General features: G+C 42.1%; 1 protein-coding gene across 1 annotated transcript in view; it reads right to left on the bottom strand.

Moving 5' to 3' along the window:
* plxnb3 (plexin B3) overlaps positions 1–13889 on the bottom strand; it is a 285828-nt gene that overhangs the window by 158146 nt on the left and 113793 nt on the right. Inside the window, exon 3 of the mRNA XM_055891079.1 lies at positions 1418–1685. Coding sequence (XP_055747054.1) covers positions 1418–1669 — 252 coding nt within the window. The 5' untranslated portion in view covers positions 1670–1685. The remainder of the gene's footprint in view (positions 1–1417; positions 1686–13889) is intronic.

Below are 13889 nucleotides of genomic sequence, written 5' to 3'. Positions count from 1 at the left end.
ATTTAGAACCAGGAAGAGATATAGCCCTTGGTTCTCTCCTGACCTGACTGCCCTTAACCAACAGAAAAACATCCTATGGCGTTCTGCATTAGCATCGAACAGCCCCCGTGATATGCAACTTTTCAGGGAAGCTAGAAACCAGTATACACAGGAAGTTAGAAAAGCCAAGGCTAGCTTTTTCAAGCAGAAATTTGCTTCCTGCAACACAAACTCAAAAAAGTTCTGGGACACTGTAAAGTCCATGGAGAATAAGAACACCTCCTCCCAGCTTCCAACTGCACTGAAGATAGGAAATACTGTCACCACCGACAAATCCACTATAATTGAGAATTTCAATTAACATTTTTCTACGGCTGGCCATGCTTTCCACCTGGCTACCCCTACCCCGGTCAACAGCACTGCCCTCCCCTCTGCTACTCGCCCAAGCCTTCCCCATTTCTCTTTCTCCCAAATACAGTCAGCTGATGTTCTGAAAGAGCTGCAAAATCTGGACCCTTACAAATCAGCCGGGCTAGATAATCTGGACCCTTTCTTTCTAAAACTATCTGCTGAAATTGTTGCCACCCCTATTACCAGCCTTTTCAACCTCTCTTTCGTGTCGTCTGAGATCCCCAAAGATTGGAAAGCAGCTGCGGTTATCCCCCTCTTCAAAGGGCGAGACACTCTAGACCCAAACTGCTACAGACCTATATCTATCCTACCCTGCCTTTCTAAGGTCTTCGAAAGCCAAGTCAACAAACAGATTACCGACCATCTCGAATCCCACCATACCTTCTCCGCTATGCAATCTGGTTTCAGAGCTGGTCATGGGTGCACCTCAGCCACGCTCAAGGTCATAAACGATATCTTAACCGCTATCGATAGGAAACAGTACTGTGCAGCCATATTCATTGACCTGGCCAAAGCTTTTGACTCTGTCAATCACCACATCCTCATCGGCAGACTCGACAGCCTTGGTTTCTCTAATGATCGCCTCGCCTTGTTCACCAACTACTTCTCTGATCGAGTTCAGTGTGTCAAATCGGAGGGTCTGTTGTCCGAACCTCTGGCAGTCTCTATGGGGGTGCCACAGGGTTCAATTCTTGGACCGACTCTCTTCTCTGTATACATCAATGATGTCGCTCTTGCTGCTGGTGAGTCTCTGATCCACCTCTACGCAGACGACACTATTCTGTATACTTCTGGCAGGGTAGCCTAGTGGTTAGAGCGTTGGACTAGTAACCGAAAGGTTGCAAGTTCAAATCCCCGAGCTGACAAGGTACAAATCTGTCGTTCTGCCCCTGAACAGGCAGTTAACAGGCAGTTAACCCACTGTTCCTAGGCCGTCATTGAAAATAAGAATTTGTTCTTAACTGACTTGCCTAGTTAAATAAAGGTAAAATAAATAAAATAAATAAATAAAAGACATTGTAATTACCTGGAGGTCAGGGGAGAGATGGTAGAGATGGTTGACCGCCCCCACGTACAGATGACCAGACCTGAGGTCCAGTAGGAGGTGGTTGAGGGGAGATCCATCCAGGGAGAGGCGAGGGAAGGCCTGCCCAGCGGGAGAGGCCTTCTCTGGGTTAGGGTCCAGCTGGGGCTGGGTCAGGGCCTGTGGAAGCTGCAGCAGTACCAGACACCACCAGCAGGTGGCGAGGGGGAGCAGAGGGGGAACAGCAGCTGGCATGGCACCCCCTTACCTGCTGGAAAAGAGAGAAGAAGAGGATGAGGATGAGGAAGAGAGAGAGCGAGAGAGAGAGGAGTGTTTTCCTCTGAGGATACTAACCACTATATACCCACAGACACACTTCACTGCTTGCATATCTCTGTCTCTCACTCAAACACACAAAGACTTCCCCCTTGCTTCAAACACTTTCTTTTGTTCTTCAAAGCTCCCCCACCTTCAGACACACACACGCACACACATACGCACACACACAGCACCGGCAGAAGATCCTACTCTGACAAGTGAGGCGGAGGCTCAGCTAAACAAAGGTCATGTCTTCTTCTTCTTCTTCTTCTGCCCACATAGGATGTGTTGATGCTGGTCCTAGAGAGCCATAGACAACATGGGTTCCAAATGGTGTCCTATCCCCTATCTAGTGCTCTGGGATAAAAGTAGTGCACTATATGGGAATAGGACACCCTTTGGAACATAGCCCAACACATACCTGATAAAAAAGACATCACAATGCAGGTAGGGCAACACACACACACACACACACACACACACACACACACACACACACACACACACACACACACACACACACACACACACACACACACACACAAAGGACAAAACATGCAGCCCCTTGATACAAGACGTTCTGTTTCAGTCACGAACGTAAACAGAAACTGAAGGTGACTCCCATAGAAAGACAGTCAACACATACCACACACACACACACACACACACACACACACACACACACACACACACACACACACACACACACACACACACACACACACACACACACACACAAACACGCGCCACTCTGACATCACACTGTTGTTGGGTTTAATGAAACCAATCTGAGTTCTATGTTTCAGGGGGAAGATGACAGAGTCAGACAACTGATAGAAAGGAAATAACGGAAGACCAAAGTCCAGGACCAGTCGGCCCATATTTAGAAGTTATTTTAAAGTGACTGTATGAGCCAGTCACGTTATCAGTGAAGGTACAGACAGTAAAACATAGGTGTGGCACCAGTTAGCTAGCAGTAATACATTATATCCTGGGTGGAAGTCTGTTTTGTGCTATCATGTCAACTCCTGTGACATTTGGCTTGAGGAACGGCAGCAACAGCTCTGGGACCAGGCTAGCTGTAATACTACTGACTTCTAGATCATTCTCTTCTTGCTGTAAAATTAGAGAACAAAATAAAACCACGTACTACTTACTGCTGCATAGATCTCTCCTCCTCCCTCCCTCCTCCCCAGTCTCTTCCTCCCTCCCTCCTCCCCAGTCTCTCTCCCTTTACTCTCTCTTCCTCCCTCCTCCCCAGTCTCTTCCTCCCTCCCTCCTCCCCAGTCTCTCCTCCTCCCTCCTCTTCAAAGTATCTCCTCCTACCTCCTCTTCAAAGTATCTCCTCCTCCCTCCCTCCTCCCCAGTCTCTCCTCCTCCCTCCTCTTCAAAGTATCTCCTCCTACCTCCCTCCTCCACAGTCTCTCTCTTCCTCCCTCCTCTTCAAAGTCTCTCTCTACTCCCTCCTTCCCAGTCTCACTCTCATCTCTCTTACTCCCTCCCTCCTCTTCAGTCGCTCCTCTCTTCCCCCTCCTTCAGTCTCTCCTCTCTCTTCCTCCCTCCCTCTTCTCCAGTCTCTCCTCTCTCTTCCTCCCTCCCTCCTTCTCCAGTCTCTCCTCTCTCTTCCTCCCTCCCTCCTCTTCAGTCTCTCCTCTCTCTTCCTCCCTCCCTCTTCTCCAGTTTCTCCTCTCTCTTCCTCCCTCCCTCTTCTTCAGTCTCTCCTCTCTCTTCCTCCCTCCTCTTTAGTCTCTCTCTCTTCTCTCTCCTCCTCCCTCCTCATCAAAGTCTCTCTCTTCTCTCTCCTCCTCCCTCCTTATCAAAGTTTCTCTCTTCCTCCATCCTTCCTCTTCAAAGTCTCTCTATTCTCCCTCCTCCTCAAAGTACAGACTCATCTGCATACTGCAAGCTGGTTTCTCAGCCAATACATTGAATATGTTGAATATCATTTCACTTTCAAAAACGCAAAACAAAACAGAGAACCTCAGAGGAGAACATGGAGTAGAGGAGGGAGAAGAGGTTCATCTGTAATTTATGTTGCAGCAGCAGCGAGCGGAGACGTCTCGGGGCTCTGGATATGAAAGAGATGGGGGCTTCGTCCCAAACAGCCCACTATTCCCTTTGACCAGAGCCCTGGTCAACGGTAGTGCACTATTAAAGGGAATAGTGTGCGATTTGGGACATTCGCCAAGAGAAAATAAAAATATGGTGAATTGCCCTAACATGATCAGTATGCATATAACATTTTGTCTCATCGCCCAACACCAGCATCTCTCTTCACCTTCAAAGGGTCTGACACTAGTTAGAAAGGACAGTTTGCTACGCTATTTAAGATTAAAGTGAAAATTTTCAATTAAGGCCCTCGCTGTGTAAGAGTTTTACATTATCCCATTCTGCAAGGAGAAGCCAGAGTGAGAAGCGTATCACCTTTACTGACGTGTTTCACACAAAAATTATTTTGATAATGTAATAACTACACACTATAACGTGTTTCACACAGAGAGCCTTTTAATAATGTAATACAAACTATACATACTAAGTAACCAACCAACATTAAAAATTCACTCCGAAGTACAGGGTACACTTCTTTTTTTATTTTTTATAATTAAATATATATACAGTACCAGTCAAAAGTTTGGACACACCTACTCATTCCAGGGTTTTTCTTTATTCTAACAATTTTCTAAATTGTAGAATAATAGTGAAGACATCAAAACTATGAAATAATGCATATGGAATCATGTAGTAACCAAAAGAGTGTTAAACAAAATCAAAATATATTTTATATTTGAGGTTCTTCAAAGTAGCCACCCTTTGCCTTGATGACAGCTTTGAACACTCTTGGCATTCTCTCAACCAGCTTCATGAGGTAGTCACCTGGAATGAATTTCAATTAACAGGTGTGCCTTGTTAATTTGTGGAATTCCTTTCCTTCTTAATGTGTTTGAGCCAATCAGTTTTGTTGTGACAAGAAAGGGGTGGTATACAGAAGATAGCCCTATTTGGTAAAATACCAAGTCCATATTATGGCAAGAACAGCTCAAATAAGCAAAGAGAAATGACAGTCCATCCTTACTTTAAGACATGAAGGTCAGTCTATACGGAACGTTTCAACAACTTTGAAAGTTTCTTCAAGTGCAGTCGCAAAAACCATTTAAGCACTATGATGAAACTGGCTCTCATGAGGACCGCCACAGGAAAGGAAGACCCAGAGTTACCTCTGCTGCAGAGGATAAGTTCATTGCAGCCCAAATGAATATTTCACAGAGTTCAAGTAACAGACACATCTCAACATCAACTGTTCAGAGAAGACTGTGTGAATCAGGCCTTCATGGTCGAATTGCTGCAAAGAAATCACTACTAAAGGACACCAATAAGAAGAACAGACTTGCTTGGGCCAAGAAACACAAGCAATGGACATTAGACCGGTGGAAATCTGTCCTTTGGTCTGGGGTCCAAATTTTAGATTTTTGGTTCCAACCACCGTGTCTTTGTGAGAAACGGTGTTGGTGAACGGATGATCTCCGCATGTGTGGTTCCCATCGTGAAGCATGGAGGAGGATGTGTTATTGTCTGGATCCCACCGTGAAGCATGGAGGAGGAGGTGTGATGGTTTGGGGGTGCTTTGCTGGTGACACTGTCTGTGATTTATTTAGAATTCAAGGCACACTTAAAAAAACTTAACCTGTTTGTAAAACTGTTGGTGTAACTGTTTGTAAAACTGTTGGTGTAACTGTTGGTGTAACTGTTGGTGTTACTCATTGTAAAAGTGTTGGTGTAACTGTTGGTGTAACTGTTTATAAAAGTGTTGGTGTAACTGTTTATAAAAGTGTTGGTGTAACTGTTGGTGTAACTGTTAGTAAAACAGTTTGTAAAAGTGTTGGTGTAATTATTTGTAAAAGTGTTGGTGTAACTGTTTATAAAAGTGTTGGTGTAACTGTTTATAAAAGTGTTGGTGTAACTGTTGGTGTAACTGTTGGTGTAACTGTTGGTGTAACTGTTGGTAAAACTGTTTGTAAAAGTGTTTGTAAAAGTGTTTGTAAAAGTGTTTGTAAAAGTGTTGGTGTAATTGTTTGTAAAACTGTTTGTAAGATTGTTGGTGTCACGTTTGTAAAAGTGTTGGTGTAACTCATTGTAAAAGTGTTGGTGTAACTCATTGTAAAAGTGTTGGTGTAACTGTTGGTGTAATTGTTTGTAAAAGTGTTGGTGTAACTGTTTGTAAAAGTGTTGGTGTAACTGTTTGTAAAAGTGTTGGTGTAACTGTTTGTAAAAGTGTTGGTGTGACTGTTGGTGTGACTGTTTGTAAAAGTGTTGGTGTAACTGTTGGTGTAATTGTTTCTAAAAATGTTGGTGTAACTGTTTGTAAAAGTGTTGGTGTAAGTGTTTGTAAAAGTGTTGGTGTAACTGTTTGTAAAAGTGTTGGTGTAACTGTTTGTAAAAGTGTTGGTGTAACTGTTTGTGTAACTGTTTGCAAAACTGTCAGTGTAACTGTTTGTAAAAGTGTTGGTGTAAAAGTGTTAGTGTAACTGTTTGTAAAAGTGTTGGTGTAACTGTTTGTAAAAGTGTTGGTGTAACTGTTTGTAAAAGTGTTGGTGTAACTGTTTGTAAAAGTGTTGGTGTAACTGTTTGTAAAAGTGTTGGTGTAACTGTTTGTAAAAGTGTTGGTGTAACTGTTTGTAAAAGTGTTGGTGTAACTGTTTGTAAAAGTGTTGGTGTAACTGTTTGTAAAAGTGTTGGTGTAACTGTTTGTAAAAGTGTTGGTGTAACTGTTTGTAAAAGTGTTGGTGTAACTGTTTGTGTAACTGTTTGTAAAACTGTCAGTGTAACTGTTTGTAAAAGTGTTGGTGTAAAAGTGTTGGTGTAACTGTTTGTAAAAGTGTTGGTGTAACTGTTTATAATAAAAGTGTTGGTGTAACTGTTTATAAAAGTGTTGGTGTAACTGTTTATAAAAGTGTTGGTGTAACTGTTTATAAAAGTGTTGGTGTAACTCATTGTAAAATTGTTGGTATAACTGTTGGTGTAACTGTGTATAAAACTGTTTGTAAAAGTGTTGGTGTAATTGTTTGTAAAACTGTTTGTAAAATTGTTGGTGTCACGTTTGTAAAAGTGTTTGTGTAACTGTTTGTAAAACTGTTTGTAAAAGTGTTGGTGTAATGGTTTGTGAAACTGTAAAATTGTTGGTGTCACGTTTGTAAAAGTGTTGGTGTAACTGTTTGTGTAACTGTTTGTAAAACTGTCAGTGTAACTGTTTGTAAAAGTGTTGGTGTAAAAGTGTTGGTGTAACTGTTTGTAAAAGTGTTGGTGTAACTGTTTGTAAAAGTGTTGGTGTAACTGTTTATAAAAGTGTTGGTGTAACTGTTTATAAAAGTGTTGGTGTAACTCATTGTAAAATTGTTGGTGTAACTGTTGGTGTAACTGTTTATAAAACTGTTTGTAAAAGTATTGGTGTAATTGTTTGTAAAACTGTTTGTAAAATTGTTGGTGTCACGTTTGTAAAAGTGTTTGTGTAACTGTTTGTAAAAGTGTTGGTGTAATTGTTTGTAAAAGTGTTGGTGTAACTGTTTGTAAAAGTGTTGGTGTAACTGTTTGTAAAAGTGTTGGTGTAACTGTTGGTGTAACTGTTGGTGTGACTGTTGGTGTGACTGTTTGTAAAAGTGTTGGTGTAACTCATTGTAAGTGTTGGTGTAACTGTTGGTGTAATTGTTTCTAAAAATGTTGGTGTAACTGTTTGTAAAAGTGTTGGTGTAAGTGTTTGTAAAAGTGTTGGTGTAACTGTTTGTAAAAGTGTTGGTGTAACTGTTTGTAAAAGTGTTGGTGTAACTGTTTGTGTAACTGTTTGCAAAACTGTCAGTGTAACTGTTTGTAAAAGTGTTGGTGTAAAAGCGTTAGTGTAACTGTTTGTAAAAGTGTTGGTGTAACTGTTTGTAAAAGTGTTGGTGTAACTGTTTGTAAAAGTGTTGGTGTAACTGTTTGTAAAAGTGTTGGTGTAACTGTTTGTAAAAGTGTTGGTGTAACTGTTTGTAAAAGTGTTGGTGTAACTGTTTGTAAAAGTGTTGGTGTAACTGTTTGTAAAAGTGTTGGTGTAACTGTTTGTGTAACTGTTTGTAAAACTGTCAGTGTAACTGTTTGTAAAAGTGTTGGTGTAAAAGTGTTGGTGTAACTGTTTGTAAAAGTGTTGGTGTAACTGTTTATAAAAGTGTTGGTGTAACTGTTTATAAAAGTGTTGGTGTAACTGTTTATAAAAGTGTTGGTGTAACTGTTTTTAAAAGTGTTGGTGTAACTGTTTATAAAAGTGTTGGTGTAACTCATTGTAAAATTGTTGGTGTAACTGTTGGTGTAACTGTGTATAAAACTGTTTGTAAAAGTGTTGGTGTAATTGTTTGTAAAACTGTTTGTAAAATTGTTGGTGTCACGTTTGTAAAAGTGTTTGTGTAACTGTTTGTAAAACTGTTTGTAAAAGTGTTGGTGTAATGGTTTGTGAAACTGTTTGTAAAATTGTTGGTGTCACGTTTGTAAAAGTGTTGGTGTAACTGTTTGTGTAACTGTTTGTAAAACTGTCAGTGTAACTGTTTGTAAAAGTGTTGGTGTAAAAGTGTTGGTGTAACTGTTTGTAAAAGTGTTGGTGTAACTGTTTGTAAAAGTGTTGGTGTAACTGTTTATAAAAGTGTTGGTGTAACTGTTTATAAAAGTGTTGGTGTAACTCATTGTAAAATTGTTGGTGTAACTGTTGGTGTAACTGTTTATAAAACTGTTTGTAAAAGTGTTGGTGTAATTGTTTGTAAAACTGTTTGTAAAATTGTTGGTGTCACGTTTGTAAAAGTGTTTGTGTAACTGTTTGTAAAAGTGTTGGTGTAACTGTTTGTAAAAAAGTTGGTGTAACTGTTTGTAAAAGTGTTGGTGTAACTGTTGGTGTGACTGTTGGTGTGACTGTTTGTAAAAGTGTTGGTGTAACTCATTGTAAAAGTGTTGGTGTAACTGTTGGTGTAATTATTTCTAAAAATGTTGGTGTAACTGTTTGTAAAAGTGTTGGTGTAAGTGTTTGTAAAAGTGTTGGTGTAACTGTTTGTAAAAGTGTTGGTGTAACTGTTTGTAAAAGTGTTGGTGTAACTGTTTGTGTAACTGTTTGCAAAACTGTCAGTGTAACTGTTTGTAAAAGTGTTGGTGTAAAAGTGTTAGTGTAACTGTTTGTAAAAGTGTTGGTGTAACTGTTTGTAAAAGTGTTGGTGTAACTGTTTGTAAAAGTGTTGGTGTAACTGTTTGTAAAAGTGTTGGTGTAACTGTTTGTAAAAGTGTTGGTGTAACTGTTTGTAAAAGTGTTGGTGTAACTGTTTGTAAAAGTGTTGGTGTAACTGTTTGTAAAAGTGTTGGTGTAACTGTTTGTAAAAGTGTTGGTGTAACTGTTTGTAAAAGTGTTGGTGTAACTGTTTGTAAAAGTGTTGGTGTAACTGTTTGTGTAACTGTTTGTAAAACTGTCAGTGTAACTGTTTGTAAAAGTGTTGGTGTAAAAGTGTTGGTGTAACTGTTTGTAAAAGTGTTGGTGTAACTGTTTATAAAAGTGTTGGTGTAACTGTTTATAAAAGTGTTGGTGTAACTGTTTATAAAAGTGTTGGTGTAACTGTTTATAAAAGTGTTGGTGTAACTGTTTATAAAAGTGTTGGTGTAACTCATTGTAAAATTGTTGGTGTAACTGTTGGTGTAACTGTGTATAAAACTGTTTGTAAAAGTGTTGGTGTAATTGTTTGTAAAACTGTTTGTAAAATTGTTGGTGTCACGTTTGTAAAAGTGTTTGTGTAATTGTTTGTAAAACTGTTTGTAAAAGTGTTGGTGTAATGGTTTGTGAAACTGTTTGTAAAATTGTTGGTGTCAGGTTTGTAAAAGTGTTGGTGTAACTCATTGTAAAAGTGTTGGTGTAACTGTTGGTGTAACTGTTTGTAAAAGTGTTGGTGTAACTGTTTGTAAAAGTGTTGGTGTAACTGTTTTTAAAAGTGTTGGTGTAACTGTTTGTAAAAGTGTTGGTGTAACTGTTTGTAAAAGTGTTGGTGTAACTGTTGGTGTCACGTTTGTAAAAGTGTTGATGTAACTGTAAAAGTGTTGGTGTAACTGTAAAAGTGTTGGTGTAACTGTTTATAAAAGTGTTGGTGTAACTGTTGGTGTAACTGTTTGTAAAACTATTTGTAAAAGTATTGGTGTAACTGTTTATAAAAGTGTTGGTGTAATTGTTTGTAAAACTGTTTGTAAGATTGTTGGTGTCAGGTTTGTAAAAGTGTTGGTGTAACTCATTGTAAAAGTGTTGGTGTAACTGTTGGTGTAATTGTTTGTAAAAGTGTTGGTGTAACTGTAAAAGTGTTGGTGTAACTGTTTGTAAAAGTGTTGGTGTAACTGTTTGTAAAAGTGTTGGTGTAACTGTTTGTAAAAGTGTTGGTGTAACTGTTTATAAAAGTGTTGGTGTAACTGTTTATAAAAGTGTTGGTGTAACTCATTGTAAAATTGTTGGTGTAACTGTTGGTGTAACTGTTTATAAAACTGTTTGTAAAAGTGTTGGTGTAATTGTTTGTAAAACTGTTTGTAAAATTGTTGGTGTCACGTTTGTAAAAGTGTTTGTGTAACTGTTTGTAAAAGTGTTGGTGTAATTGTTTGTAAAAGTGTTGGTGTAACTGTTTGTAAAAGTGTTGGTGTAACTGTTTGTAAAAGTGTTGGTGTAACTGTTTGTAAAAGTGTTGGTGTAACTGTTTGTAAACGTGTTGGTGTAACTGTTTGTAAAAGTGTTGGTGTAACTTGTGGTGTAACTGTTGGTGTAACTGTTGGTGCAACCGTTTGTAAAAGTGTTGGTGTAACTGTTGGTGTAACTGTTTGTAAAAGTGTTGGTGTAACTGTTTGTAAAAGTGTTGGTGTAACTGTTTGTAAAAGTGTTGGTGTAACTGTTTGTGTAACTGTTTGTAAAACTGTTAGTGTAACTGTTTGTAAAAGTGTTGGTGTAACTGTTTGTAAAAGTGTTGGTGTAACTGTTTGTAAAAGTGTTGGTGTAACTGTTGGTGTAACTGTTTGTAAAACGGTTGGTGTAACTGTTTGTAAAACTGTTGGTATAACTGTTGGTGTAACTGTTTGTAAAAATGTTTGTAAAACTGTTGGTGTAAAAATGTTTGTAAAACTGTTGGTGTAACTGTTTGTAAAAATGTTTGTAAAACTGTTGGTGTAACTGTTTGTAAAACTCTTTCACTCCTCTTTTCGCTTTTTTCTCTCTTCTTCCCCTTTTCTTTTCTCCCTCCCCAAGTCCCCCCAGTTCCCGACATCCCTCTTCACATCACACAGTAGCAGCAGCAGCTTTTCTGCCAGTCTCTGGAGCTTTCTTTCCTCTCCCTCTCCCAGGCTAGGTCGTAGCTGCTGAGAGTGTTGCCTATCTAGGTCATAGCTGCTGAGAGTGTTGCCTAGCTAGGTCGTAGCTGCTGAGAGTGTTGCCTAGCTAGGTCGTAGCTGCTGAGAGTGTTGCCTGGCTAGGTCGTATCTGCTGGGAGTGTTGCCTAGCTAGGTCGTAGCTGCTGGGAGTGTTGCCTGGCTAGGTCGTAGCTGCTGAGAGTGTTGTCTAGCTAGGTCGTAGCTGCTGAGAGTGTTGCCTGGCTAGGTCGTATCTGCTGGGAGTGTTGCCTGGCTAGGTCGTAGCTGCTGAGAGTGTTGCCTAGCTAGGTCGTAGCTGCTGGGAGTGTTGCCTGGCTAGGTCGTAGCTGCTGGGAGTGTTGCCTGGCTAGGTCGTATCTGCTGGGAGTGTTGCCTGGCTAGGTCGTATCTGCTGGGAGTGTTGCCTGGCTAGGTCGTAGCTGCTGGGAGTGTTGCCTGGCTAGGTCGTAGCTGCTGAGAGTGTTGCCTGGCTAGGTCGTAGCTGCTGAGAGTGTTGCCTGGCTAGGTCGTATCTGCTGGGAGTGTTGCCTGGCTAGGTCGTAGCTGCTGGGAGTGTTGCCTGGCTAGGTCGTAGCTGCTGGGAGTGTTGCCTGGCTAGGTCGTAGCTGCTGAGAGTGTTGCCTGGCTAGGTCGTAGCTGCTGAGAGTGTTGCCTGGCTAGGTCGTAGCTGCTGGGAGTGTTGCCTAGCTAGGTCGTAGCTGCTGGGAGTGTTGCCTAGCTAGGTCGTATCTGCTGGGAGTGTTACCTGGCTAGGTCGTAGCTGCTGGGAGTGTTACCTGGCTAGGTCGTAGCTGCTGGGAGTTTTACCTGGCTAGGTCGTATCTGCTGGGAGTGTTACCTGGCTAGGTCGTATCTGCTGGGAGTGTTACCTGGCTAGATCGTAGCTGCTGGGAGTGTTGCCTGGCTAGGTCGTATCTGCTGGGAGTGTTGCCTGGCTAGGTCGTAGCTGCTGAGAGTGTTGCCTAGCTAGGTCGTAGCTGCTGAGAGTGTTGCCTGGCTAGGTCGTAGCTGCTGAGAGTGTTGCCTAGCTAGGTCGTAGCTGCTGAGAGTGTTGCCTGGCTAGGTCGTAGCTGCTGAGAGTGTTGCCTAGCTAGGTCGTAGCTGCTGGGAGTGTTGCCTGGCTAGGTCGTATCTGCTGGGAGTGTTGCCTGGCTAGGTCGTAGCTGCTGAGAGTGTTGCCTGGCTAGGTCGTAGCTGCTGAGAGTGTTGCCTAGCTAGGTCGTAGCTGCTGGGAGTGTTGCCTGGCTAGGTCGTATCTGCTGGGAGTGTTGCCTGGCTAGGTCGTAGCTGCTGGGAGTGTTACCTGGCTAGGTCGTAGCTGCTGGGAGTGTTGCCTGGCTAGGTCGTATCTGCTGGGAGTGTTGCCTGGCTAGGTCGTAGCTGCTGGGGTGTTGCCTGGCTAGGTCGATCCTTGTACCGGAGTCAGAAGTACACTCACTACTGTAATACTTACTGTTGTAAGGTCGTAGCTGCTGAGAGTGTTGCCTGGCTAGGTCGTATCTGCTGGGAGTGTTGCCTGGCTAGGTCGTATCTGCTGGGAGTGTTGCCTGGCTAGGTCGTAGCTGCTGACGACATAAATAACTTACAGGTGGCTGGGTTTACGCTGCATCGGCAAGATAGAACAGCCGCCTCTGGTAAGACAAGTGGCGGCGGTCTGTGTCTATTTGTAAGCAAAAGCTGGCGCACGAAATCTAATAGTAAGGAAGTCTCTTGGTTTTGCTCGCCTGAGGTAGAGTACCTCATGATAAGCTGTTTTACCTCATTTCTACAAGTATGTTATATGTGCAACCAGAGGGGGGGAAAAAAACTCTAGAACACCTTTAAGCCACACACAGAGACGCATGCAAAGCTCTCCCTCGCCCTCCATTTGGCAATTCTGACCATAATTCCATCCTCCGGATTCCTTCGTACAAGCAAAAACTAAAGCAGGAAGCACCACTAACTCGCTCAATACAGAAGTGGTCAGATGACGCGGATGCTACGCTACAGGACTGTTTTGCTAGTAAAGACTGGAATATGTTCTGGGATTCTTCCGATGGCATTGAGGAGTACACCACATCAGTGACTGGCTTCATCAATAAGTGCATCGATTAGGTCGTCCCCACATTGACCGTACGTACATACCCCAACCAGAAGCCATGGATGACAGGCAACATCCGTACCAAGCTAAAGGCTAGAGCTGCCGCTTTCAAGGAGCGGGACTCTAACCCGGAAGCTTATAAGAAATCCCGCTATGCTATCCGACGAGCCATCAAACAGGCAAAGTGTCAATACAGGACTAAGATCGAGTCGTACTACACCGGCTCTGACGCTCGTCGGATGTGGCAGGGCTTGAAAACCATTACAGACTACAAAGGGAAGCACCGCCGTGAGCTGCTCAGTGACACGAGCCTACTAGACAAGCTAAATTACTTCTACGCTCGCTTCGAGGCAAGCAACACTAAAGCATGCATGAGAGCATCAGCTGTTCCGGACGACTTTGTGATCATGCTCTCCGTAGCCGATGTAAGACCTTTAAACAGGTCAACATTCACAAGGCCGCAGGGCAAGACGGATTACCAGGATGTGTACTCCAAGCATGCGCTGACCAACTGGCAAATGTCTTCACTGACCTCTCCCTGACCCAGTATGTAATACAAACATGTTTCAAGCAGACCACCATTGTCCATGTGCCCAAGAACACAAAGGTAACCTGACTAAATGACTACTGACCCATAGCACTTACGTCTGTAGCCATGAAGTGCTTTGAAAGGCTGGTTATGGCTCA

This window comes from Salvelinus fontinalis, chromosome 31 (genome assembly GCF_029448725.1).
Source record: "Salvelinus fontinalis isolate EN_2023a chromosome 31, ASM2944872v1, whole genome shotgun sequence".
Taxonomy (NCBI): Eukaryota; Metazoa; Chordata; class Actinopteri; order Salmoniformes; family Salmonidae; genus Salvelinus; species Salvelinus fontinalis.
This window is presented reverse-complemented; position numbering and strand designations above follow the sequence as displayed.